This window comes from Callithrix jacchus, chromosome 21 (genome assembly GCF_049354715.1).
Source record: "Callithrix jacchus isolate 240 chromosome 21, calJac240_pri, whole genome shotgun sequence".
NCBI lineage: Eukaryota > Metazoa > Chordata > Mammalia > Primates > Cebidae > Callithrix > Callithrix jacchus.
Genome location: NC_133522.1, coordinates 15,727,885 through 15,755,695, shown reverse-complemented (window position 1 = coordinate 15,755,695; position 27,811 = coordinate 15,727,885). Strand labels below are relative to the sequence as shown.

General features: G+C 36.4%; 1 protein-coding gene across 13 annotated transcripts in view; it reads right to left on the bottom strand.

Annotated features, from left to right (window-relative positions):
• The window catches only part of ROBO1 (roundabout guidance receptor 1), a 1,154,664-nt gene that overhangs the window by 98,567 nt on the left and 1,028,286 nt on the right, over positions 1-27,811 (bottom strand). For all 13 annotated transcript variants that reach the window (XM_002761303.7, XM_054248986.2, XM_054248983.2 and 10 more), the window contains 3 exons: positions 15,247-15,367; positions 14,758-14,896; positions 11,956-12,083 (listed from right to left, as the gene is read on the bottom strand). In XM_002761303.7, coding sequence (XP_002761349.3) covers positions 11,956-12,083; positions 14,758-14,896; positions 15,247-15,367 — 388 coding nt within the window. The remainder of the gene's footprint in view (positions 1-11,955; positions 12,084-14,757; positions 14,897-15,246; positions 15,368-27,811) is intronic.

Genomic DNA, 27,811 nt, shown 5'->3' with positions numbered 1-27,811 from the left:
AAGGTTTGGGGGAAAATAACATGTTCCATATTTTATTTTCTTATAGAAACCATGTTAAAACAGCCAATTCCATGTCTGAAACGTGACGTGATGCAACATTTGACCATCACTGTACATGTCAAAGCAGATGCTTTGTGAGCCCCCATCCATGTCTAACACTGAAAGTTTCAACAATCTAGCACAGAATTATATTATTTAATGTTTATTCTCAAGAAACCTAAATCATGTCAAATTATTTATTATCAATTATATTTAGTGATTAAGTACATTCTGGGGGAGTTAAAAGCCTAAGGAAAAACACAAGAGCCCTTCTCATCTCTTTACTAATGACTAAAAGGTACTGTTTGAAATGACTACTTCGCCATCCACAAAGTACCTTTTTAAAAGCGCCTTTGTAAATTGCCTATCTATCAGGGTTAATTGTGCAATGCTCTAAATTCTCTCCTAATAACATGGACCACACAAAATAAACGTCCTAAAGCTAACTTTAACAACCATTTATGGATTTTCCTACCCTCATAAATCTGCTATAAAGCAATGACTCAGCTGTATTTTGTCTTATACTTATTTTAGTATTTTCTGCAGGTGTGTTTATACTGGCACATTATTTATCAAGTCATGAGAGTAACAGTTTTAAAGCAAATTTAAGTGCTCATGATAATTTCATCAGTTTTGCAAATTTTAGGTACACTACACAATGTTAACTTCCAATTTATACAAAATACTTTTGAAAACTAAAATCAAAAGAATTACTTTGTATTTTTAAATTACTAACATAAGGCTCAAAGGACAACAGATGCTATGTAGTCATCAAGTGTAAAAACTCTAATGATGACTCTGACTGATGTTTGCTAAAATGATTTGTCAGTCTACAAACAATGAGTACTATACAGACAATGATTCATGCTGTGTATATCTATCAAAATATTTAAAATCATAGCAAGCAAAAACAATCCATACATATAGATGCATAAACAGTCACATTTTTAGTTATCTTGTGTATTTAGTTTACTCAGGATTCATCACAAGGTAAAGTTATTCTTTATGTAAATAGTCTGCAATTATCCTCTTTTAAATAATAAAATATCTCAATCACTTTATGTCCAAACAATTCTGGAAAAAATACAACATATTATGTGAATCAACCTAGAATTAATTCTTCCACATTGAATAACTCTGACAATATAATTCCAAGTCTTAAAATTGTGTGAGATTGTTAATACGAACATTTTTAAATGAATTCTCAATGACAAGAGCAAAAAAAAAGTAATTTATTTCTCCAAATTCCATTCTCAGGCTGAGCAGTTGAGATTTGATATATCCACACAGCTCAGTTACATATTTCCAGATTGATGCCATTATTTCAGGATGTTTCATTAAAAGACAATTGCTCAGTTATACATCTATATAACTGGGCAGTGAGGAAATATTATCCACTGTTATGTAAATGAATAAATCACAGTGAAACTCAGAACAGAATGGATGGGCTATTTATTAGTGTGGTGCTGTGTCACTGTTTGTCACAGAATCATCTTATGTATGAATTATTTCTTGTACCTGTCTGCTCTACTGATTTCTTCAAATATTTGCCTGGGTGTGCACAATTAAGAGAATATTTCAAATTCTCTGTAGAAAGGCCATGAAGTGAATGCTTTTCTTTTGATTTTATGATTTATATTCCTTTGAAATAACTGAAAACAACCCAAAATCTTTATTCATGAATGAAAAAAATCTAAGAGAATGCCACACATTCAGCAATCATTAGGTTTACAATGGCTGTTTCTTTAAGCTGTAAGTACACAAGAAGTTTTTACTTTATTCCTCTAGGGAAAAACAAAACAAAACAGCAAAGAATCATAGGCCAAGATGCTACTGGGTCTCAATCAAATGAAACAGCATAAAATAAAACCCAGCAGGAGTGGTGCTCAGCAGCCTATTTACACCGCTGGATCAGATCAGTTAGCAGAGGGAGTTATTCCCACAAATCACTCTCTTGTTAAATTCTGTAGTGGGACTTCATTAAATCTGTTGGTTGATGGCATTTTACTTTCAGCCTGCTCACAAAGAGCTCAGCTGGCAATGCCGATTCTTTAAAAGTTGCCATCACATATTCTCCTTTTGGGTTTTCTTTTTATGGTAACAAATATCTTTCCCCATCAGCCCCCCCAGTCTTCAGCTGAAAAAATTTTAATCCTAACTTTAACTACAAAATAAACAAGAGGAAGAGGAGGAAGAGAAAAAGGAGGAGAAGGAAGGAGAAGAAACATCACAAAAAACCTCCAAAACAAATCCCTTAAGGGTAGCACTTTGAATAAGGCTCTTAATCTTAGTATTAAGAGTATCCATACATACAGGCAGTGGTAAATATATATTACATTGAAAATGTGTGTGTGTGTGTGTGTGTGTGTGTGTGTGCGTGTATCTATTCAATATATATACTATATTTAATAGATCTATTTACCACCATTTTACATATATATATATATATATATATAAAATCTTCTAACCCCTGAAACACTGTTTACTGTAGCACTACTGACTTTAGTGGGCATCTCTGGATTACTGCCATATGTCATTAAGAATCATTCCCCAAAGAACCAATCTGCTATGACTTCTCAGAGTCTGGCAAAAGCATGACGAACATATCAAGGTTCTTAAAATCATCAAATAAAGCTTTGGGGGTTCTCATAATATGTGCTGCATCAAAATGTTGATGAACTCACAGTTCTCAACCAAGATCTTGGATTATAGTAAACCTAGATTAATTCTACAAAAAGGTCCCTTGACACTATTAGTTTTGGCTTTGACTCAAATAACCACGTTAATGGTCAGAAACAATGTACTATTTTATTGTAACCTTTTTACATTCAGCAACTTAAGGAAATTGTTCCAACACATGATTTAAATGAAGTCTACATCATAGAAAGGAAATTCAGAACTGAAGGACCCAGTTTTTTCCCTCATTACTTATATGCCTAGCTATCATACACGCTCCAAAAAGTCCTGTGCTTTGTACACAAGGAGCTCACGTGCTGATAGAAAGTTAAACACAGTGAACCCTATTTATGGAAACCACACATTTACAAAGTAGGCCTTCTTTCCTCCAGAGGTGTTTCTGAATGCAAGTTTTAAAAAGTTTATTCCCTATTGGCAATAAAGTCTACACAGTAAGCTATATTGTTTCAGTTTTACCTAAATTTAAATTTTACAATCTGAATTATCTAATCATTCATTAACACACGCACACGCACACACACACAGACACACACGAGTCTGGACAATATAGTGAGACCTCACCTCTACAAAAAAATAAAAAATAAAAGAAAGAAAATAGGTGGTTTGCCTGGGATCCAACCAGTGATGTGTGTCAGGATGAGCACTTACTTGCACAGAAAATGGTACAAGAACATGAAGGTTTCTGTGATGGTTCATTTTATGTGTCCATTTGAGTGGGTTAGAGGATATCTAGATGACGGGAACATGTTATTTCTGAGAGTGTCTGTGACTGTTTCCAGAAGAGATTGGCATTTGATATGGTAAACTGAGTAAAGAAGATATGCCTTCACCAATGTGGGTGGGCATCATCCAATCCGTTGAACGTCCAGGTACAAAAAGGCAGAGGAAAGGCAAATATGCTATGTCTTCTGAAGGTAGAACACACATCTTCTCCTGCTCCCCTAATGTCAGAATTTTGGACTTGGACTGAATTACACCATCTGCTTTGCTGGTTCTTCAGCTTGCAGATGGCAGATGGTGGGAATACTTGACCCCCTATATCAATATTTATAATAAATCTCCTCTTATTATCTCTGTATATGCTATTGAGTGTGTTTCTCTGGAGAACACTAACTAAAACAGATGCCTCTGAGACTGCAGTAAACAATCACACTAATAAAGCCAAGTAAGCAAAGTGTGTGCCTAAGGAACCCACAGTCAAGCAGTTCAGACATTGAAATCCAATAAGGGCAATAGTAGCATCCAATGGGTATGTGAATGGGAAATACCTACCTCTCACTGGGATGGGGAGTGTCTGAAAAGCTTGCTGGAAGATATTTATGTGAACCAAGTTCAAGAATAGGAGTAACTAGCAAGTAGAAGATGGGGCCGGTGAGGTTGGGGCATTTTAGATCAAGGAGCCAACATAACAAAAAGCCCAGAGCTAAGCTACATGATGGTGTGCACACACAAAAAATACAGGAATATAGCATATTATACTGAAGTAGTAGCAAGAAAGGAGGCTAGTATCATCAAAAGGATTTTGGACCTTGTCCTGGAGAGATGAGAACCATGGAAATCATCTATGGAAGGAATTAATATAATTAAAACTGTATTTCAGGTAGATAATCTTCTGAAAAATCTTTTTTAAATTATTAAAAAAAAAAAACTTTTTAACACTGAGTCTTACTGTGTTGCTCAGGCTGGCCTTGAACTCCTGGGCTCAAGTGATCTTCCTATGATGGCCTCCAACACTACTGGGATTATAGGAGTGAGCCAACGTCCCCAGATTTTTTAGGTAGATTAAGCTACTGTGTGAAGAACGGATTCTATGAGACAAGGTGGAGGCAAAGAACCTGATTAGAAGTTAACAGTTTCCCTGAGAGACGATAAAGGCCTAAATTAAAGCAATGACAAGAAGAGAGGTGGTGAGTGAGTTGAGAAATGTGTAAATGGAAAAATAAGTAGGAATTTGTGATGACTGATTAGGAGGAAGACATGGGACAACAGAGTGTGACTGATAGAGTAAAGCTGCTGACTGAGTGTGTGTCTGCTGGTTGCATTGCCAACAGGTAAAATAAAGACTATGAGGGAATTCAGCTTCCGATGTCTATTCTGCTCTTATTTTCACTTCTTCACTATTAAATTAAGTGAACTAACGTTTACAGACTGGGTTAGTAGAAACTTAAAGGCTCAGACAAACCTCTGACAGCTGCTTCTTGTTTTACTGAAACTTATAATTACTCTTCGACTCTGAGTTCATTGGACAGTAAACAGGGGTCAATCATAAGCTGCAAGGCCCTAGATATTTCAGCAAAAGTTTCTTTTCTGAAGTCTGTAGTTTACTAGCAGCAAGGAGAGAGGCTCTAGGAAACATCACATTAGTAGCAATTAAGTCAGTCAAAAGACCACAGGTCTTTTTTTCTGTCTTTGTGTCTCCCGTGTTGCATGTCAATCTCATACTTTAAGGCTCAGACTCCCAGAAGCTGTCACTGGCAAATCAGTCCTAATGAGGAAGTGTTATGCTCCTTCATTGCAGTTGGCATTAATACTTAAGGGAAGCATCAGGCAAAATAACAATTCTGCAGCATAGAATATAATGCACATTCTTTTAATTATTTGTTTTAACATTCCTATTGTATGTCAATAATAAATTTAACGAAATAGCAACATAATTCATAACATTGTATTTTATGGTTAAAAAACAACTGACAAAATCGAGAGACTAGGGTGACTTCACATCAAGAGAAGGAAAATGGACAAGCTCTTATGAGAGAAGAGCTGGAAATTCACAGAAATCCCATTCACCTGATCGCAGGGCATCACGTGGTGTGGCAATGACTGGCAATGTTTGGCACCTGTCTTTTCTTTTTAACAGAGCTTCAGAAATTGACCAGTTCCTGTAAGAAGCCCGGAGAAGAATATAGTAGGGTATGAACTGAGAGCTAAATGCACTGCTTCCCGTGACTGACTGGCCCTGTGCTCAGGCCTCAAGAGAAATGAGAAGACTGAATGTCTTTTAGTTCCTATTGTGAGAGAGACAAACAAAAATGGGATTGGATTTTCTTAATGTTTCAACTAAGGGAGATGAAAGGTGACGGCTTGGGAAATGGTTGGTGTATAGAAGTCTGTTTTCAGGCCATTTTCGGTTCGGTTTCCTGTGACTGATGGGACACAGCGATGGGAACATGATCACTCTGGTGATAGAGAGTCAAAAATTTACTTTGGAAATGAAATTGTGACAGTAAGAAGAGCTGCTTTATCTGTGAAGTTACAAAAGGAGTGGAAAGATTAATAATGCCATCTGGTTTGCCCTGTGTAAGCAGTGAGTGTAACTGAAGCAAGGAATCATAAGAAATCTTAGAGGCTGAGGACAAACTCAGAAATGGGAGAAATTCAAACTTTAAACTGTGTGGGTTGATCATCTGTCTTTCTTTTGGAATAGCACCACTCGCAATAATTTAAAAGGCCACAAACATAATTGTCATTGAAAGTAAATAATTTATAAATTTAATAGGGCTTGTTATTAACAATAGACTAAATAGAATTATGTTTCATTTTTCAAGTATTTTGAAGCTGTATTTACCATGCTTTCCCTAAAGTCTACTTCACACAAAGAAGAGAGCATTCACTTTTCTTTTCAAATTAATCATTTTAGTTTTAAAATAATAATTTAATTTTACTATCAACTGATTCTAAGAAGAAGCTGAAGGCCACTTGGTAAGCATCTAATAAATACCTATTAAGTTTAGATTAAATAGTAAAATAATATAAAAACAAACGTGCATCATTCTTGAATACCAAGGGGAGGGGTAAATTTTAGCAGTTTCAATGACTTACTATTTAAAAACATGTTAGGGTGCCTCTATGAATCTGTTTTGTTCTGGTTAGATTTTCCATTTCATAGGTATGTTACAACCTATAAAATTTTTATAGATACTGTAGTATATATCTTTATGTCTTAAAAGATGGGGCAATTAGGCAACATGAAACATCATTTCAGGGAAGAATTCATTCCTACCAACACAGAGCCAGCAATCCTAACACTTCTCAAATTGAGATGATATAGTTTAAATATAACAAGGTAATAAATCAAAATTGAGGTGATACATCTTTAAAAAAATGCTTGATTTTGTTTGTGTATTTTACATTCACAAAATCGTTTCTTGAAAAGAAAGGTATGTAGATGTTATACATATGGAGAGGAATAGGGATGCAAACACTAAGTATAAATGTAACAATACTGATGGTTAAAAATTATAGGTAATTAACCTTTGATTAGTTTAGAAAATGATGCAATGTGAGGTTCAGGTTATCTGAATTTTCTGGCTAACTGGAAGTTAAGCAGAAACACTTTTTTGTTGTACTTTCCCCACAAAGGATTCTTTCACCATTTTGTATTGGTGATATAATGAATATTGATTATTCTTCAGTAGGTCATTACTGTAGAGCCTTTGGATCTCATTCTAACAATTAGTTTCAATAATATACCAATATTGGCATACTGTATATACCAACATGAAAGTTAAAGGAATTAGGATATTCTTTTTATTGCCTAAATATTTACAGGGCCCAGGAAACATATATTTTTAGCCCAAACTTCCATATATCACCAAAATTTTATTACAGTTTGCCTCTTTCCCAAGTAAAATAAAACTTACATTATTAAGTAATCAATATGTTACTTGATCCAAAATTTTAACTTGACTTTGGCATTCTACTGGCCAGGAACAAGTAATCCCACCAATGTTACACCAGAAGTGATACACGTTTTAGTGGTGCAATTACTTTCTGTTAACACAGTGCTACCTCATATTTCATCCATGTTTTGGAATGATCATTAAGGAGATAAAGAAGTTTTTGAGGATATTTGCTCATGAATAACCTTACTGGTCTCTGTATGAATAGTAATGAAGCACCACTATTTTACAGGGAGAAACTGAGGTACTGAGAATCTAAAAGTGTAGAAAACAATCACTCTTAGAGATAAGGGAATCAAAATTGTTACAAAAAACCCTCTGCTGAATGTTCTTCCATAATAGTGACACTCCAATGCACATAATGCAGACTTTTTGATTAAGTTTTCTCCCAAAATGGTCGTAAATTTCATTAATTTATCTAACTTATTTTGCAAAACTCAATACATATCTAGCACTAGCTTTGCTGGCACAAGCAAAATCCAACACTTTTATTATAATAGCCCATAAGGCTTTTTAATTTAATTTAATCGTTAGAGGTAGGGTCTCACTCTATCACCCTGGGTGGAGTGCAATAATGGCGTTCACAATCACTGCAACTTCCCACTCTTGGACTCAAGCCATCCTCCTGCCTCAGCCTCCCAAGCAGCTGAGACTACAGGTGCGCATCAACATGCATGGTTGATTTCCAAATTCTTTTTTGTAGAGATAGAGTTATGAACTTCTGGCCTCAAGGATTCCTCCTGCCCCAACCTTCCAATAAAGGTTTTAAAAAATGAAAATGTAATTTTTTATGTTTGAGAAATGTTTTTAATAATGTGTTACATAATAAAATGTCATGAGAGTAATAGCATTTCACATTTTTCATTTACAATAGAAGAGCTACCTATATAGAATTAGCTAAAACTATTTTTCTTACCAAATAATTATTGAAATTAAGCAATAAAGCTATTAATAATAACACTCATACAGTGCTCTTTACCTACAAAACATTTACTGTACAACAGATAGTATGATGAATATTATATATATATATATATATATATAATTGAACCTTTATACAAATGCTATGAGACTGGTATTACTGTGTCCAGTTTACATATGGGTCAACTGAGTCTCAGAAAATTTACTTAAACTCTTCTAGGTTACATAGTGGTAAATGACAGAATCGTGATTCAACTAAATTCTGTCTGATTCCAATGTCTATTCCCTTAGCAACACCGTTATCTTTAATATTCTTCTACCTTTGTAAGTCTCAAATTATAAAGACATTCAAAAAACTTATTTCATTCTTTCTGCTGGTTCATCAAGTAACTCTTCACTCCTGAGGTTTGTGAAGTTGCTTGTTTGAAAATAAAAATAAATTTCTGTCTTCTAATCTAGATCTCCTAAATTGAATTTTCTAGAGGCCAACACTGTCTAACCCTAGATTTTACTCGGTTCCCTTTTCACCTCTGTTCATTATTAAAAATACACTTCACTGTATATATTTAAGGTAAACAACATGATGTTATGAGATACAGACAGATAGTAAACAATTACTATGCTACTTCAAACACAGGTCATGAGGCAGCATCATTCACAAATGGCAATCTCTTCAAATTTGATCAAATGGAGCTTACTGTTGGCACTCAGGATCAAAGCCACCAGAAGCTGCTTAAGTTTTCCCTAGGATGTCCCTGTGCTATTTCTTTTCTTTTCTTTTGAGATGGAGTTTCGCTCTTGTTGCCCAAACTGGAGTGCAATGGCGTGATCTCAGCTCACTGCAACGTTCACCTCCCAAGTTCAAGTGATTCTCCTGCCTCAGCCTCTTGAGTAGCTGGGATTACGAGTGCACACCAAAATGCCTGGTTAATTTTTTGCGTTTTCAGTAGAAACGGGGTTTCACCATGTTAGCCAGGCTGATCTCAAACTCCTGACCTCAGGTGATCCACCCGCCTCAGCCTCCCAAAATGCTGGGATTACAGATGTGAGCCATCGCACCTGGTCCCCGTGCTATTTCTACCATTCAAGCAAAAGTTTGAAATGCATATTCACATTTCAAATTTTCAGAATTTATTAGATAAAGTGCCTACTAGATGTCCAGTACCATGAAAGCACTGTGACGAGCACACAAGTAGAAAAGAAGCCCCTAGGGTCAAGAGAGGAATATTTAAAGACATATAGTCTAGAAAACAGAAGAATTTGGGATTACAAGTCACCTTGACAAAAAACATTCTCAAGTAAGCGTTCTTTTTAAGATGCTGCAATTAACTGGATCTGTGCTGGAGGTGAAAATCCAACGGCCACCCTCATGTAAAGTAATTTATTCCCATGACTTCTACCTGCATCACAGGGCTTTGTTGCCCTAACATCAGTTATCCAAATTAATTACTCTTTGTATGAGACGTGAGGGAGAGAAAGATTATGTTTAACCTCATACTGACTACAACACTGTCTTTTAAAAAATGAACCATACATGAAACACAGAAAGTTTTTTAACAATACAATTATACTACTGATTTTTTTTAACTTTAATTACTTCCTGCTACCAAATGGCTTCATTTCTGATTAGTTTCCTTTGTAGTAAAAGGTATTTTTCTACATTCAATCTCAAAAGACAAAAAGAGGCATATCTTCTCAGGTTTCCTTTGAATGTTTTTTTCTTAGCTATCTTTTGCAGTTGGGAATCATGTTACTCTCTTTAACATACTGTGTTTATTATGCCAGGATGCTAAAGATGTTTTAACAGTGATATTCACAGGCATATTTTATTTTAATTTTGAATAATATGTTCTCAACTATATACAGATCTTTTAAAAATCTATGGAAAACACAATGCAGTTGAAATGAGAGCTTCTAAATTCAAGTCGTTTCTGGATTTGATCATTTGTACCCAGTTTCCATTGAAATCCAGGCTTAGAAAGCAAGATTTCCATATGGAAAACTTAAGGCTGAATGAGTTTTGTAACTGAGTTTAAAATTGTAGGAAGGAACTCTATTTTGATTTCATTGTCTACTGTATACACAGCAGAATTGCTATTATTTACAAAAGCATCAGGCTACCAAGGTAAAGTACTTTAAAACACAAAGGGAAACACATTTCACTGACTACTACCATAGGCAGTCAACCTCCTTATCACAATTGCCTGGAGACAGACACACCTTTTCATGTCTTGTATTCATCCTGGCTACTTTCACTCCCTCTGGAGGGCTTTTGAACTTGGGTTTGACACCTCTTAAATTTATGCTTTCTGTAAATGTGAAGAGGATTTCTTTTCTTAGTTTTAGCCTTACCGGGAGTTCAAGTCTAACTTGGATTAAAGAGAAGTAGTCTTGGCCTTAGAAAATCAATGTTTGTTCTCGATCTTTCTTTTTTTTTCCTCTTGTTTTTATGAAGCTGAGCTAAAAACCCCAAAGTGGGATATAATGGCTTTAGAGACAGGAAGGAAATATTCTTTCTCTTTTTTTTCCTAGTGTAAAAAGCCCACAAGGCTCTTTTGTACAAAGTCCACAGTAGAAGCACTCCCTCAAAAGCCACCTTTTTTTTTTCTTAATAGTCTTGGAAGAGATAGTGTTCAGAAAGTATGACAGCATCAAGTGTTGCTAATGTTAGACCCCAAAACAAGCTAAGTGCTTTATGGCCAGAGCTCCCATTTACTACATATACTGTCAAAATAGGAATTTTTTCCCAACCAATAAAATGTTTTTTCAAGGTCATTGCCTCTGAAATTCCACAACACACAACTTGCCACTTAAAAGGAAAAAAAAATAGGGGAAAGTTCTAAGATGAGACATAGTGAGAAATAATCAGCATGACATGATGGAGAAAAACAACATGGAATTATGAGAGTGAAAAACTTCTGTATTATGGATGCAAAAGAGGTGACAGAACTATTTCCTCATATCAGTATAAGATGTGACTTTGACTTTCAAAAACCTTGTATCCATAGAATATGGTATCCACTTGGGCTCATTTGATACTGAATAATAAATCTGTATCAAAATTAGCAAAGTACAAATGCAATTCATTCATTCAACTGGTATTTATTGTGTTATGACACAGGCACTACGTGCACAGAAAATAATTTCAAATCCCCTACCCTACGAATGAATCCTACATTCTAAAGAGTAATAGAATCTTCTTGTTTTCCTGTTACAAATCATACAGGTCCTTGAGAGTGCTTGGTCTTGAAATAATGAAAGATTTGTTTTTGTCCAAACACACAGTTTCCTCCAAGACAGCGAGAGCTGTCATTTAATTAAAACATTAGAAGGACTCTATGTCTGAAGACCTAGAGTTTAAAACACACTCTTTGCTTCTACTTGACCAAGATAGAACTCTACATAATTTTGAACATTTAATTCAATTTCCTGTAACAAATACTTACAGAACTTTCATAGGCAAAACAATATGTGTTAATTAAATATGTTTGAAATACATATTTAGAGCCATACGTAAAGCTTATATGTAACATAGGCCTATACATAATATTTTATTCAATGCTCAGCATTATATTTAGTATGCTAAAACAGCCACAACGAAGACTTCCCCAATGCCTACCTTGAACAGTCAGAGTAGCAGATGCTTCAGCTTTTCCAACCATATTTTCTGCAACACAAGTGTATGAACCCATGTCAGCAGCCATCACCTTCCTAATTTTCAAGGTATGATCATCTCGGATTTCATATCTAATGACATAACAAAAGAAAGCACAGTTAAGTGACTTTCCACTTGAAAGAGCTCATCATTATACATGCAGTGCTTCAAATCACATGCCGTATTCACTTCTGATAATTTAAAATGAAGCATAAAATGTGATATTCCTCTAAGTCATCTGGCAGAAGAAAAGCTTGTTTTTATCATTATGTGGGCTAACTACTTTCTAAACGAAGATTTTGGGGTAGCGTTGGCGTTTACCTACTTATTTCCTCAAGCTATTGTGCTCACACTAGAATGAAAAGATAGTGACCCCTAATTAAACTCTTATCATTTGCCAGATTTGAAATGTTTCATAGATTTTATCCAAGCTTTTATAACAGTGGTATGAAATCACTGTTGTGCTCACCACCATTTATTGGATGAGGAAACTGAGATATAGGAGGTAATGTAACTTGGCCTTGGTCCTCATCTAGTTCGGTGGCAGAGTTGAAATTTGAACACACTTTTATTTTCAAGTTCACTTTTCTTGCCTTATCTTTCCTCCTCTTAAATGCTGGGTTTCCTTGAGCTTTCACTTTGGTCCTCTTTTCACTCTACATGATCTCCCTTAGTTATGTTATCTACTCTATTTTCTGTATTGATCTACCACGCAAATATTTCCAACCCCTAATTTATCTAAGTTCCAAATTCAGATTTCTGACTAATAATTAGACATCACTTCCCATAGGCGCCTACTATTTAATGTATTCAATAAAACTTTATTTTCTTCCCCTAACATAAACCAACTCCTTTTCTTAACACATTTACCTATCATCTTTCACCAGCTTTCTATATCTAACAAGTCATCCAAGTTGTCATTTTAGTCTTAGAAATTTGTCTTTCCTCTAGAGTCCTGTCTCCATCTCACCTCCCAGTTCAGATCTGGATAACCACAAAAATATCCCTGCCACTAGCCTCTCCCCAGAATAATGTAACACCCATGGTGCTCACAAAATTAATTTTTCTTATTTTTTTGGATATGGAGTCTTACTCTGTCACCTAGGCTGGAGCATAGTGGCATGATCTCCTCTCACTGCACCTTCGCCACCTGGGCTCAAGCAGGTCTCTTGCCTCAGCCTCTGCAGTAGCTGGGGTTACAGGCATGCGCCACCATGCCCGGCAACTCATTGTATTTTAGTAGAGATGAGTTTTCACCATGTTGGCCAAGCTGATCTCAAACTCCTGACCTCAGGTGATCCACCCGCCTTGGCCTCCCAAAGCCCTGGGATTACAGGCATGCCACCGTGCCCAGCCAACAAAATTAATTTTTTGAAAGAATAAACCCATTTATACTAACAATCTTGGCTCATCACTGTACATACAATATCATTAGAAATTCTTTATTACACAAAGCCCCTCTTGGTTTCAACCTGATATCTCATACTTCTCATTATAAATCCTATGTCCAAGCCATGCTAAGCTTTATGCCACTCAAAATATGTGACATTACTTCTCAGCTTTGTGTCTATGTTGTGATGACCTATTTCCTGGAATGCTCTTCTCTTCTTGCTTGTCAGATTGGTACATATTTTTCAAGACATTACTTATATGTCATGTTTCTTTGAGAACTCTCTCCCAAACTTCCCCTTCTGAGCTGGTACAGGTTTACCTTTATGTGACAAAAGGGCTCGTGTATTAGTCCATTCTCACACTGCTATGAAGAATATCCAAGACTGCGTAATTTATAAAGGAAAGAGGTTTAATTGACTCACAGTTCCACATGGCTGGGGAGACCTCAGGAAACTTAGTCATGGCGGAAGGCACCTCTTCACAGGGCGACAGGAGAGAGAATGAGTGCCAGCAGGGGAAAGGCCAGATACTTATAAAACCATCAGATCTTGTGAGAACTCACTCACTATCACAAGAACATCATGGGGGAAACCACTCCTATGATTTGGTTATCTCCACCTGATTCCACTCTTAACACATGAATCTCATGATTCAAGGTGAGATTCAATGGGAACACAGAGCAAACCGTATCGGTTTGATAATGTTATTCTGTATCTATCAATACATTTCCTTTTGTGAGCTCCTTGAGAGCAGAAACTATGTCTAAACTAGTACTGTAATCCCAACACTTAGAGAGAAGGCTCAACATGTTTGCTGAATGAATGAGCATACTGGAGAAGACAGCCTCCTGACAATATCTGAAAGCCTTTATTTTATTGCCTCATTCTCTAAGGCTCCCTGATTTGTGCACCTCTGCTCCTAGCCAATTTAAGGACTTGACAGGTATCAAGAAACTCTGACCTCTCCTACCCTTCCCTGGTGATATTATAGCTGAGGAAAAGAAAGCCTGATTTTTAAGTGGCTCATAGATAGTTGGTAATGCTGTATCTGTCTTTCTTCCCTTTCCTGCCCACTATCATGCAAAAATTAGTATTAACTGTCACCTGGCTAAACAGAAGACAAACCTATATTAAAGAATATCACATTTTACAAGTGTTCACTGTACAGCCAAGGGTCATGAATGCACAGTTCTCTGAAAGCCTCAGATAAAGCAGGATGGCAACCTCCTGGTGCTAATTATCTCTAGTATTGTATCTGGCCCCTGATCCAGGATTCTAGATTGGACTATTCTAATGGCCTGAATGTGGAGAGGATGTGATGAGAAACGTAGAGATGCTGAGTTGATAAATCACATCATGAAACTCTGATCTGTACCTGGACTTGGGCAGCTCTCCATCGTCTTTCCTCCATCGTACTGTAGGCACTGGGTCACCTCGGGCCTCACATTTAAATTCTGCACTGTCATCCACAGTTACTGCCAAGTTACTGGGTCTCTTCACAAATGATGGTCTCTCTAAAATTAGAAAGAGCCGTCTCAAGGTAAAATTTTGAAATGAACCAGGTGAAAAACACTTTAGGAGTTCAGTAAGAGCATATTTTTAATTAAAAATAATAGTGAGGAAATTATTCCACAGAGTTCCCTCTTTCTAGAAGCTTCTCTCTAGGTCTAGTGATTCCTCCTAGCCCTCCTCCCATATCTCTGGCTCTTTTATCTCAGACTGCTTTTCTGGTTTCTTCTCTCCTCTTTCTACCCAACCTCCCAAAAATATTTGACTTCCCAATATTTCTTTCTCCCTTGTATGCAGATACAAAGTGAAAAGAGATGTATTTTTCAGTAAGAAAATGGAAGAAAATGACACTTACCTAAAACAGTTAGTTCCGCTACCTCACTCTCACGTTCCCCAACCATGTTGGTACCAACACAAACATATTTGCCAGCGTCACTTTTACGGGTGTAAGTGATCATGAGCTTTCCTCCTCGTATCTTAAAAAAGAAGTTTCACATTAATACTATTCAAATTGCTTCAGCTATGTTCACATGACAGAGGTCTTCATAAGTGAAGACTACTTTCTAAGCATATAAATAAAAGCGTAATTATATCAATCAGCTGATGTGTAGTATTTGCAATTTTTAGGTAGTAACCTTCAAGAGAATTGACACTAAAGGTACAATATAAAAGAAGCAAAGATGTTTCTCCTTACTTACTTTTCGTAGACAGTTATTGTATTCTGTATAGCTAGAAACTTGTTGCCCAATCGACCAAGTTATTTCATATTATTTATTTAAGTGAAAACCACAAAAAATGCGTGAATAATTTGGTTTGCAAGAGGAAAGAGAAAGAGAAAATTCTTAACACCATATGACTATAATTAATATAGAAATATGTATTAGCTGTAAGTGATTTCAAGAAAATGTATTTGAGAATTATATGAATTAAATAAAATGTCTCTAATAACTTGATTTCCCAGAGTTGCTTTAAAGGAATGTATCTTCATTGCCAAAACACAGTAGAACCTGTCATTTCCTTAAAAATATGATGTTGCTACCACCCAAGCTGTTTCTTGGGGACTTAGAAGGCAGAGACTGAACAGGTCCCAATAAATCATCTGGAAAGTCACATTTGAGTATACTCTTAGACATATAGTTAATTGAATAAAAATTAATTTTAAATGTAAGCAGATATACAGTACAAGATGTCAACATTAATTAAGATTGGCCTGTCCTTACTTAATTTAACATGCTTTTGGTTCAGAGTTGAGTTCAGTTACCTATGAATATGTATAATGACCTGTTCTTAGAAAGGTTTTGTTAGGGAAAACTTCCAGAATGTTTATTCATAGAGGTTTAGACCTCGTAGTTACCAACTAGGTAAAGGAAGAAGGAAGGAAGGAAGGAAGGAAGGAAGGAAGGAAGGAAGGAAGGAAGGAAGGAAGGAAGGAAGGAAGGAAGGAAGGAAAGGGGGAGGGAGGGAGGACAGGAAGGAGGATGGGAGGACAGGAGAGAGGGAGGACAGGAGGGATGGAGGAAAATATTCAAGCACTTTTTTTTCATAGTATATTATGGAGTTCATTAAAACTACTACTTTGTAAAGGTAAGGTTTTGGAGGACTCACTTTTTTGAAAGCCTAAATGGCTTTATTTTAATCTAGGCATCCTAACTAGGTATTCTGGCCAAGTCTTTACCAATTAGAGCAAACAAAACATTAACACAATTTTTAACTTTTGTTGGTTTAGAACTTGATTTCTTTTTAATAATATCATAAAGAAATGATCATCCTGCTCCAGATTGCTATCCAGGGATGTTTCTCTGCATCATTTATCAGTCTATCCTCACATGCAGAATAATGCCTACACATAGCAGTCACTCAAAAGATTGTCGTTGAATGTAAACTACTACTGTTAGCCTATTAGCCAATTTAAAACATTCCTATAAGAGTTTATTACAGTTATAAGATATGTTAAAAATTGTTTTATTATTTCATACATAAATTTTCAAATGGAAAAATATAAAGCAAATAAATGTCACAGAAAAAAATGCATGTTAATTACCATCAGTACTTTTGAACATTCTTCATTTAATTCTGTGTGTGTGTATACACATATAAACATATATACATACACATAATTTTCCTAAAGTAGAATCCTGTGATATACGCTGTTTTCAAAGCTGCATTTTCAACAGTATGAGGCATTTTTATATTTTAAATGTTCAAGAAATTTTACACAGATCCTCAGCCTCGATTTCCATGGCTACTTACAATTCTAACATTTAGTTTTATTATATTTTATTTTACTATTCCCCTACTGATAGATATTTAAGATATTACTGCTAGCTAATTTAGATATGTCATTCTTCCCTCTTATGGACAGTGCTGAAATCAGCATCCTTTTGTTTACATCTTTCCTCATATGTGCAATTAGTTCCTGAGGAGGTATCGAAGTAGGATTCTCAAATGTATACCCAACTTACGGCTATTGGTTTACATTGCTAATGATCTCATGCTTTATAAAGTCGTTTTAATATAAATATATCATTTAAATTTCTGCATTTATCACAACGCTGCTGTGAGACTGTTTGGGAAAGTGTTAAAATAACCTTGTTTTTCACTAAAGGGAACAGCGGCTTAGAGAAATATAACCTCTCTTCCCACATACCTCCGGTATGTGCATTGTAACAATATGTTTTAACTATGCTTTTAAATGTCAGTCTCCCTGACCTTACTATGAACATTGAGGCAGAGGAGCATATCTATTTCCTCTTGAGAGCCCTGTTACAATGCCTTGTAAATAGTAAAAATTTTGTGGGAGGAAAGTGACTTGTGCAATGTCACATAACAAGTTGGAACAAGATGAAGACTTTAAGATATGTGTCTTTCTTTGGCTGTAAGAGTTATACAAATGAAAAATAAATGCACAGCCCCACATCCCTATTATCTTAATTACTGTTTAGTAAACTTGAGTTTAAAAACTTGAGTTCTTGAAGTCCAGAACAATTTGAGTATCATCTTACCAAGATCTTCTAAAAAGCACTTTTGTAACCTTTCATGCACCGATTTTGGAACACTCGCATAAACATTTCCAGAAATCTTAAGGAAACAAAATTATTACAGGAAAAAGGGATGGCCAGCTGTGGTGGCTCGTGCCTGTAATCCCAGGACTTTGGGAGGCCAAGGCAGGTGGCTCATGAGGTTGGGAGTTTGCGACCAGCCTGGCCAATATGGTGAAATCCCATCTCTTCTAAAAATACAAAAATCAGCCAGGCATGGTGGCACACGCCTGTAGTCCCACCTACTTGAGAGGCTGAGGCAGAATAATTGCTTGAACCTTGGAGGCGGAGGTTGCAGTGAGCTGAGACAGTGCCACTGCCCTCCAGCCTGGGTGACAGAGCAAGACCCAATATAAAAAAAAAAAAAAAAACAGAAAAGAAAAAAGGAAGGTGAAAAATCCAATATCTGAAATGGAAGTTAAGTTAGTTGAGGTGTAGCAAGATGTTTCTTTATTAATTCTACAACTTTGGCTAACACATTGAGCCTCCTCCTATGCCACAGAATCTAACCTTGAAGTCGCTGTATATTTACAAGCCAAGTTTATTGCTGAAAGAATTATACAATAATAAATAAAAGATACACCAAAATAAGAGAAAACACGTGCTTTTAACATTCTCTTTGTTTTAAAAGTGAATTTCGTGTTAAATGTGTTTTGTCACCTATAAATGTAAGGCTTTAAGGAAAATTTTAAGACATTCAATATATAGAAAAGTTGTGAGTCAAAGGATAATAACAGAAATAATTTGCAACAGCATAGGTTTCTACAGCTTCAGTATAATATAGTACTAATTTATGCTTACAAATCTTAAATACTTCTGAATGTAGAATTTTAAATCAACTTGCTTATGCACATGTGAGGCACCAATTAACATTATCTATTACAGCCCAATGCTATTATATGTTGATAGAATCCATATGAATGGAGAAGGAGGGGGATTTAGTTAATAAGAGTAATGAGGGGACTGCCAGGAGATTCACAGAAGTGGAAAAATTCCAATTTCGAGATGAATGGAAGGAAACAATAGTTGAGGTAAACCAAAATTCAAAGAGAGCGTTAAAAGCCTAAGGAATTTGTATTACCTATTACTATAGCTCCAATTAGATATTACACTTAGCCAAAGCCTGAAAACATTGTATAACTGAATCTATCAGATCTATGCTTTGGAGGCACATATCCATGTTTTTTTGTATTGAATATAAATAGAAAACTGTTTCTTTTCAATAAAAATTTATTTTACAGCCATCTTTTTTTTACAACTAAATCACTGACTGTGTAAATTGAAAGTCACCCATCAGGCATTTTACAAATACTTTCTCTATTCTTTGTAAGTAAACAATGAGTTTGTTTACTCTGTAAAATTTTTCTACAAGAAATGTTATTGGGTAAATCAAGCATCATGGAAAGCTGTTTTCATTAGTAACATAATATGACTAAAAAGCATATGGTTACACAGTGTTTATATACATAAAACTTCAATAGCAATGCAAAAATATAAAACAAATCAAGTCCTGAAAAAAACATTAAACTTGCAAAACATTTTTAATAAGAAAAATGCACTTTTTGTAACAATATGAGATAGTAATCACCAATGACTAAACAAGGTCAACTAAATTGTACCTTTGTTTTTCTACTCAGTGTCTGCTTTACCAACATTATCTAGGTAAAACCCAAAGACAACGAAACATACACAAAAATTTAAATTCTTTAAACAAGATTTATAAATCCTAGATAAATATTTAGATATCTATACTTAGGAAAGCAAAGTGAGCATGGGCTCTGGAGTCAGACTACCTTTTATTTTGTATGTGTAACTTTAGCCAAAATATCAGTTCCTCTGTATCGCTTTAACTCTAAAATGGGAATCCTATTAATATCTTACTCTTAGGATATTAGGAAGATTACAAAATATATGATATCAAGCACTTAGAAAAATGCCTGCACAGGGGGAGGATCCAAGATGGCCAAATAGGAACAGCTCTGGAGGGTAGTTCCCAGCAAAAACAACACAGAGGTTGAGTGCTCACCGCATTTCCAAACAAATTTTCACTGCACACAGACCAGGAGATTTCCAGCTGAAAAGCGCCAAGAGTTTTCAGCATGGCAGTTTCAGCTGGTGCCAGGTGGGTGCGCAGAAACTCACATAAGTCTGGGTGGCCATTTTGACTGGTGCCCTGAAGGCCTGGGAGGTAGAGCCGCCCATTCAACTGAAAGGGTGGGGGCTGAGACAGGGAGCCAGGCGATCTGGCTGGTCAGGTACCACCCCCACAAAACCAGCAATCTGAAACACTCGGGATTGAGAGTTTCGCAGCAAGCGCAGCTGGTCCCAGGACAGTCCAGCTCAGTGCAGGGAATAGTGTCCCCCACTACCCACGCAGTCCGCCACTACCGAGGCAGTTTACACAGCAGCTGGGCAGAGCCTGCAGTAGCTCAGCAATGCCTCTGCTGGCAGACTGTGACTACACTACTCTGTGCAGGGCAGGGCATCTATGAGAAAAGGCAGCAGCAAGCATGATAGGAACTTATAAATAAAGCTGACCTTCCTAGAACAGAGCACCTGGGAAAAGAGGCGGTTGTCAGTTCAGCTGCAGCTGACTTAAAGGTACCTGCCCAGCAGCTCTGCATGGAACAACGAAGCTCCCAGCACAGCATTTGAGCAGACTGTCTCCTCAAGCAATTCCCTGACCCCTGTATACCCAAAGCGACACCTCATAAAGGAAAACTTAGGCCGACATCTGGCAGGTACTCTTCTGGGACAAGTATAGCAGAGGAAGAAACTAGGGGCAACACTTGCTGTTCTGCAGCCCCCAAGAGTGATCCCCAGGTGAGTGGGGTCAGGAGTGGACCTCCAGTGGTCCTGCAGCAGAGGGGCATTACTGTTAGAAGAAAAACTAAGAAACAGAAAGAAATAGCTTCAACATCAACAAAAAGGACGTCCACTCAGAGACCCCATCTGAAAGAAGTCACCAATTACAAAGACCACAGGTAGATAAAGCCGCAAAGATGGGAAGAAACCAGTGCAAAAAGGATGAAAACACCAAAACCCAGAATACCTCTCCTCCTCCAAGGGATCACAACTCCTCACCAGCTAGGGATCAAAGATGGATGGAGAATGAATCTGATGAATTCAAACAGGCTTCAGAAGGTGGGTAATAACAAACTTCTCAGAGCTAAAAGAACATGATGTGCTAACCCAATGCAAAGAAACTAAGACTCTAGAAAAAAGGTTAGATAAGATGCTAACTAGAATAAACAGCTTAAAGAAGAATGTAAACAACTTGATGGAGCTGAAAAACACAGCATGAGAACTTCACGAAGCATACACAAGTTTCAACAGCCAAATCGACCAGGCAGAAAAAAGGATATCAGAGATTGAAGATCAACTCAATGAAATAAAACGCAAAGGCAATAATAGAGAAAAAAGAGTGAAAAGGAATGAACAAAACCTCCAAGAAATATGCGATTAAGTGAAAAGACCTGATCTACGTTTGATAGGTGTACCTGAATATGATGAAGAGAATGAATCCAAGCTGGAAAACACTCTTCAGGATATTATCCAGGAGAACTTCCCTAATCTAGCAAAGGAGGCCAACATTCAAGTCCAGGAAATACAGAGAACACCACAAAGATATTCTTCAAGAAGAGCAGCCCCAAGGTACATAATCGTCAGATTCACCAGGGTTGAAATGAAGGAAAAAATGCTGAGGGCAGCCAGAGAGAAAGGTCCAGTTACCCATAAAGGGATGCCCATCAGATTCACAGCAGATCTCTCTGCAGAAACCCTACAAGCCAGAAGAGAGTGGGGGCCAATATTCAACATCCTTAAAGAAAAGAGCTTTCATATCCAACCAAACTAAGCTTCATAAGTGAAGGGAAATAAAATCCTTTATAGACAAGCAATTGCTGAGAGATTTTTGTCACCGCCAGGCCTGCCTTTTAAGAGCTCCTGAAAGAAGCACTAAACAAGGAAAGGAATAACCAGAACCAGTCACTCCAAAAACATACCAAATGGTAAAGACAATCAACACAATGAAGAAAATGTGTCAACTAACAGGCAAAACATCCAGCTGGCATCAAAATGGCAGAATCAAATTCACATATAATAATATTAATCTTAAATATAAATGGACTAAATGTCCCAATCAAAAGACACAGGCTGCCAAATTGGATAAAATAAAAACCCATCAGTGTGCTGTATTCAGGAAACCCATCTCACATGCAAGGACACACATAGGCTAAAAAAAGGGATGGAGGAAGATTTATAAAGCAAATGGAGAGCAAAAAACAAAGCAGGAGTTGGAATCCTAGTCTCTGATAAAATAGACTTTAAACCAACAAAGATAAAAAGAGACAAAGAAGGGCATTACCTAATGGTAAAATGATCAATGCATCAAGAACGAAGGATCCTAAATATATACATACCCAATACAGGAGCACCAAGGTATATAAAGCAAGTTCTTAATGACCTATAAAAAGACTTAGACTCCCACACAATAATAGTGGGAGACTTTAATACTCCACTGTCAATATTAGACAGATCAACGAGACAGAAAATTAACAAGGATATCCAGGACTTGAACTCAGATATGGACCAAGCAGACCTAATAGACAACTACAGAAATCTCCACCCAAATCCACAGAATATACATTCTTTGCAGCACCTCATGGCACCTACTCTAAAACTAACCACATAATTGGATATAAAACAGTCCTCAGCAATTGCAAAAAATGGGAATCATAACAAACAGTCTCTCAGACTACAGAGTAATCAAATTAAAACTCAGAATTAAGAAACTAACTGGGAGCCTCACAACTTCATAGAAACGGAACAATTGGCTCCTGAATGTCGACTCGATAAACAATGAAATTAAGGCAGAAATAAAGATGTTCTTTGAAACCAACAAGAACGAAGGCACAACATACCAGAATCTCTGGGACGCATTTATAGCAGCATCTAGAAAGAAAATTATAGCAATAAATGCCCACCAGAGAAGCGAGGAAAGATCTAAAATCGACACCCTATCGTCAAAATTGAACGAACTAGAGGAGCAAGATCAAAAAAACTCAAAAGCTAGCAGAAGATAAAAAATAACTAAGATCAGAGCAGAACTGAAGGAGACAGAGACAAGAAAAATCCTTCAATAAATTTAGGAGCTGGTTTTTTGAAAAGATCAACAAAATAGACCACTAGCCAGAATAATAAAAAAGAAAAGGGAGAAGAATCAAATAGATGCAATAAAAAAATGATAAAGGGGATATCTCCACTGACTCCACAGAAATACAAACTACCATCAGAGATTACTACAAACAACTCTATGCACAAAAACCAGTAAACCTGGAAGATATGGATACATTCCTAGACATTTGTACCCTCCCAAGCCTAAACCAGGAAGAAGTTGCAACCTTGAACAGACCAATAACAAGGGCTGAAGTTGAGGCAGCATTTAGTAGTCTACCAACCAAAAGACGTCCAGGTCCAGACATGGTTCACTAATAGGCAGGTGTTGAACAATCAGAACACATGGACACAAGGAGCATCACACACTGGGGCCTGTTGGTGAGGGCTAGAGGAGGGACAGCGGCAGGGTGCCTGGAGAGGTCAGGGAGGGATAACATGGAGAGAAATACCAGATGTAGGTGACAGGGGGATGGAGGCAGCAAACCACATTGCCATGTGTGTACATATGCAAAAATCCTGCATGTTTTGCACATGTACCCCAGAATCTAAAGTACAATTAAAAAAAGAAAAGAAAAATGCCTGCACATTATTATAATTATGCATTACACATATGCATTTAGTGATTCAATAATGTTTTTGATCTTTCTTATCAAAAACAATATTCCTTTGTTAGGCTAAATCCAGAAGCTCTTTATTAAAATTACAATTATAGGTCGCATAATAACATTTTGGTTAAGGATGAACCTCATATTTAATGATGGTCTCATAAGATTATAATGGAGCTGAAAAATTCCTAGTGATGTCGTGTTTGTTGTAAGATGGTTTCCCAGGGTTTCACCTTTTCTACATTTAGATATATTTGGATACACAAATAATTGCCGGTGTTACATTGCCTACCATATTCAATACGGTAACATACTGTACAGGTTTGTGGCCTGGGGGGAATTAGCCACACTATATAGTCTACGTGTATAGCCGGCTACACCATCTAGGTTGGTATGAGTATATTCTACAATGGCTGCACAACAATAAAATCACATAACGACGAATTTGTCAAAGCTATCCCTTTCATTAAGCAACGCATGACTGTAATTACTAAAGCAATTTCCATCAATTTCATCAGAAAAATATATATTTGCATCCACACAGCATAAGACTTAGAAACAAGTAAAATTTAGGCTTTGTAGAGCATTATTATCTCCTCCAAAGCAGTGGTTCTCAATGGAGGCAATCACCCTTCCTGTCCCAGGAGATATCTGGCAATGTCTGCAGACATATTTTGTGGTCAGAACTTGGTGCGGAGTTGGGGGTTAAAGGGTGTGTGGGAGCGGTGCTACTGGTATTTCATAAGTAGAGGCCAGAGATATGCATCAAAGAACTTCTGACTGTCGATAGTGCAGAGATGGAGAAACTTTGTTCTAAAGACCCAGATCTGGACTAAGAATAAATGCTTGATTCAAATGACGAAAGGAAGGAAGGGATAAAATTAGATAATACAAATAATACTTAATGTATTTGAGGAAAAACTGCTGAGATTTCCCAGATTCATATAAATACCCTCCCCATAAATTCCCCACCTCATCAATAAACCAATTTCCTTACGGTATCCAACATTCTGTTCCTTATTCACTGGCAATAATGTTTAAGGACCCCAAAGTAGATGTTACAAAAGGGAAAAATAACCCTCACTGCCTGGGAGCAACTGACTACCTAAGGGATGATAGAGCAGCACCTGGTAAAGGAGAAGGAGCAAACAATGAAGCAGGGCAAATGGAGAACTTAAAGAATAGAAGAAAAATGACAGTTTTCAATTTCCATAAATCCAAATTCATTTTGACGTTAAGCCAATGACTATGTCATTGAAATGGAGCTTAAAAAGCCATAATTCTATTCTCATTGGTCACAGATATGGAATATGTGGTGGACTGTTCATTTCAACAAACCAAAAATCAGAAAAACAAAACGCAGATTATGACCTTGATCAAACGTAACACAGCTTTCGAGCAATGCCTACTATTAACAAGCAACATTTGATGCTGAGTCACATAAAAATATTCACTGTAAATTTAGGGTGACTTTATACATTCTAAACTGTGGTGCCCCATGTAAGCCAAAAATTAACATTTTTCTGTGTCTACATAGGGAAGACAAATACGTCTAACACAAACAAAACACTGCCAATGTGAAAAGAGCACTATTTAAAACAAGCTGAAATATTTCTTGGCAGGTGTCTTCCTGCAGCTGGATTTGACAGTCGAATTGTAAACCTATCAAAAACTAGTTTGTGTAATGAACAGACACAATGTTAAACACTGAACTGCTGCAGCACTCCTTCAATTAACATAATCCGGGAAGTGGAGAAGCAGAACATGCTAAACTTTCAGACAATATGCTTGCATTTAGCCTATGTCAAAAATTCAAGGCAGAGGTCTTTCTTCCTCATTACCATATACCTTACCAGCCCACAATGGTAACCACATTAGAAGCCCACATTTCCATAAGCTCTAGACAGTGCTTCAAGAGGGGCCTCAGCTATATACATACTCGATGAAAGCAAAACAAAACAAAAAAATGTCCCACTGGTCTTGCTCCTTTTTGGGAAAGAGACAGAGAGGAGAGGAGAAGGAGATAAAAAATTTTAAAGTTTCAAATATCTTTAAACTTTATATGTTTCCCTGTAACAGTCTCAGGTTTAAAAAAAATGTTTTAGAGACATCAAGATGCAGAAATTCTTGATGTTTTTAATATATATGATTTTTACATACCAGGAATTTTCCCGGTAAAAAGCTAGAAATGATTACTTTTCTTAGGGGTAAAGACCTCTCAAAGCAGTAGGAAATCCTGCCTTCATCTCCTTTACTGAATTGTTTATGGAATAATTATAGAGAATAATCAGGTTTAAGACTTGGCTTTTCTACCAAAAGTGAAGAGAACCATTTCATATCTCTGGTTAGCATAGAAACACTAGCATTGGTATTCTTATTTCCAGAATACAAGAAAAATAATTACCTTTGCACACAAAGAAATATGCTGCCTTTATAAAAGTGCATTTGGTAAAGTTTTTTTGTTCAGTTACCTTATAAAACATAAACCCAGTAAGTTTTTGATTGGGTTACGTGGTAGAGTATACAGTTTACCCTGAAATCAGTGCTCACAATCAGAAATAAAGATGAACTTAAAATGAACTCTTTGGGATTTCTTCATTTTCTATCCTAAAGCAAGTCAGATGATTTGCAGTATCTGTTACACAGGAATTTTTTTTTCGACATCACCCCCACAATGTTATCCATACACCTCTAGGTTAACACACTAAACAGACTGGAGCTAATTAACCAGTTTGGCTACACAAATTCTTTTCTGCTTTTAATTACATTAACCTAATGTGACTTGAATTCAACAGACCAAAAATAAAACCGCTAATTATATTAGGGGCTTCAAAGATGATTCAAAATTGCTAACCACCAAACTGTCATAGAATTTATCTCATTTCCTTTAATAGATTCTACATGGGAAATCTGTGCTTTACTAGAAATACTATTTAAAAATACATCAAAACAATGAATAATAGAGTATTGATTTATAATGCTAAAGTGAAATATGTTTCAAATAATACCAATAAGACACACACAGGCCTCGTCATACCAGTAAGAAATTACGCAGTGCTAAATTTTTACAATTTTCCAAAAGATTAAACACTTGAAAATATTAATTTACAGCAGTATGGGCTTGACAAGTGGGATTAACATGAAGAGTGAGGCTGCCTAAAGTATCTGAGTTTGGAAATTATTTTCTCTGAAATAAACTTGATTCCTTACAACCCTTTGAGTTTTCATACTATTTTGCAAAGTAAGTGAGATGAGAGGTTTTGAATTATAGTCTGTTGGACCACCCTTAAACAATTCACCATTAACTCTCCTTGTGCAGACTATTTCCTCATAGAAATGCTTTTCATTCCGCCTGAATCTCTGACCTATAGAACAGAGAGCAAGCTGTTGTGAACTACAGAAGTGCCTGGCGTGGCTTCTTAATGACAATGAGATGCAGGTAACCCAGATGGCCAGTCATAGCCCCCAGACATTCCCCTTGGTGAAATCAGCTGCAGGACAGTTTTAGACGTTCCCTAAGGACTCCTTTTAACAGAAACATGTGACGGAGAGGCACAACAGTAACAGTTTTTATTTCTTTAAAGTTTGGCGTCAATTTAACCGTTGATAACAATCCAGAGAAAATAAGTTGTTTGAGCAGGGTGCAGAGAATAGGAGGAGGTAAAGTAATACCCAGTACTTTCCAATCTGGCTACAAGAATATTATCAACCTTTAATGCTAGGCAGTTCAGCTTAAAGCATCCATATTTTCTGATGTATGCCATCCTATTTTTCAAAAATAATCATGCTTTATTGCATTCTAATTAAGCAAGAACATTGCTAGTACATAATTATTTTGTACAAATGATAAAGAATTGAATAATCAATCCCCAAAGTATCATAGTGACCTAAAATAATATAACCAAGTAAATAATTCATATAATTCAGATCTTATACAATATATAAGAAAATACAGTATTTCTTATTTTGTAATATTTCTTTGTCATATTCCCAGGTACGTATTGCAAAAAGAATACTTAAAAAAACTCTTACTAAATAATTTCATGTTTTTATAATAATAGTTTAATATAGTTTCCAAATATATTTCTGAACATACACT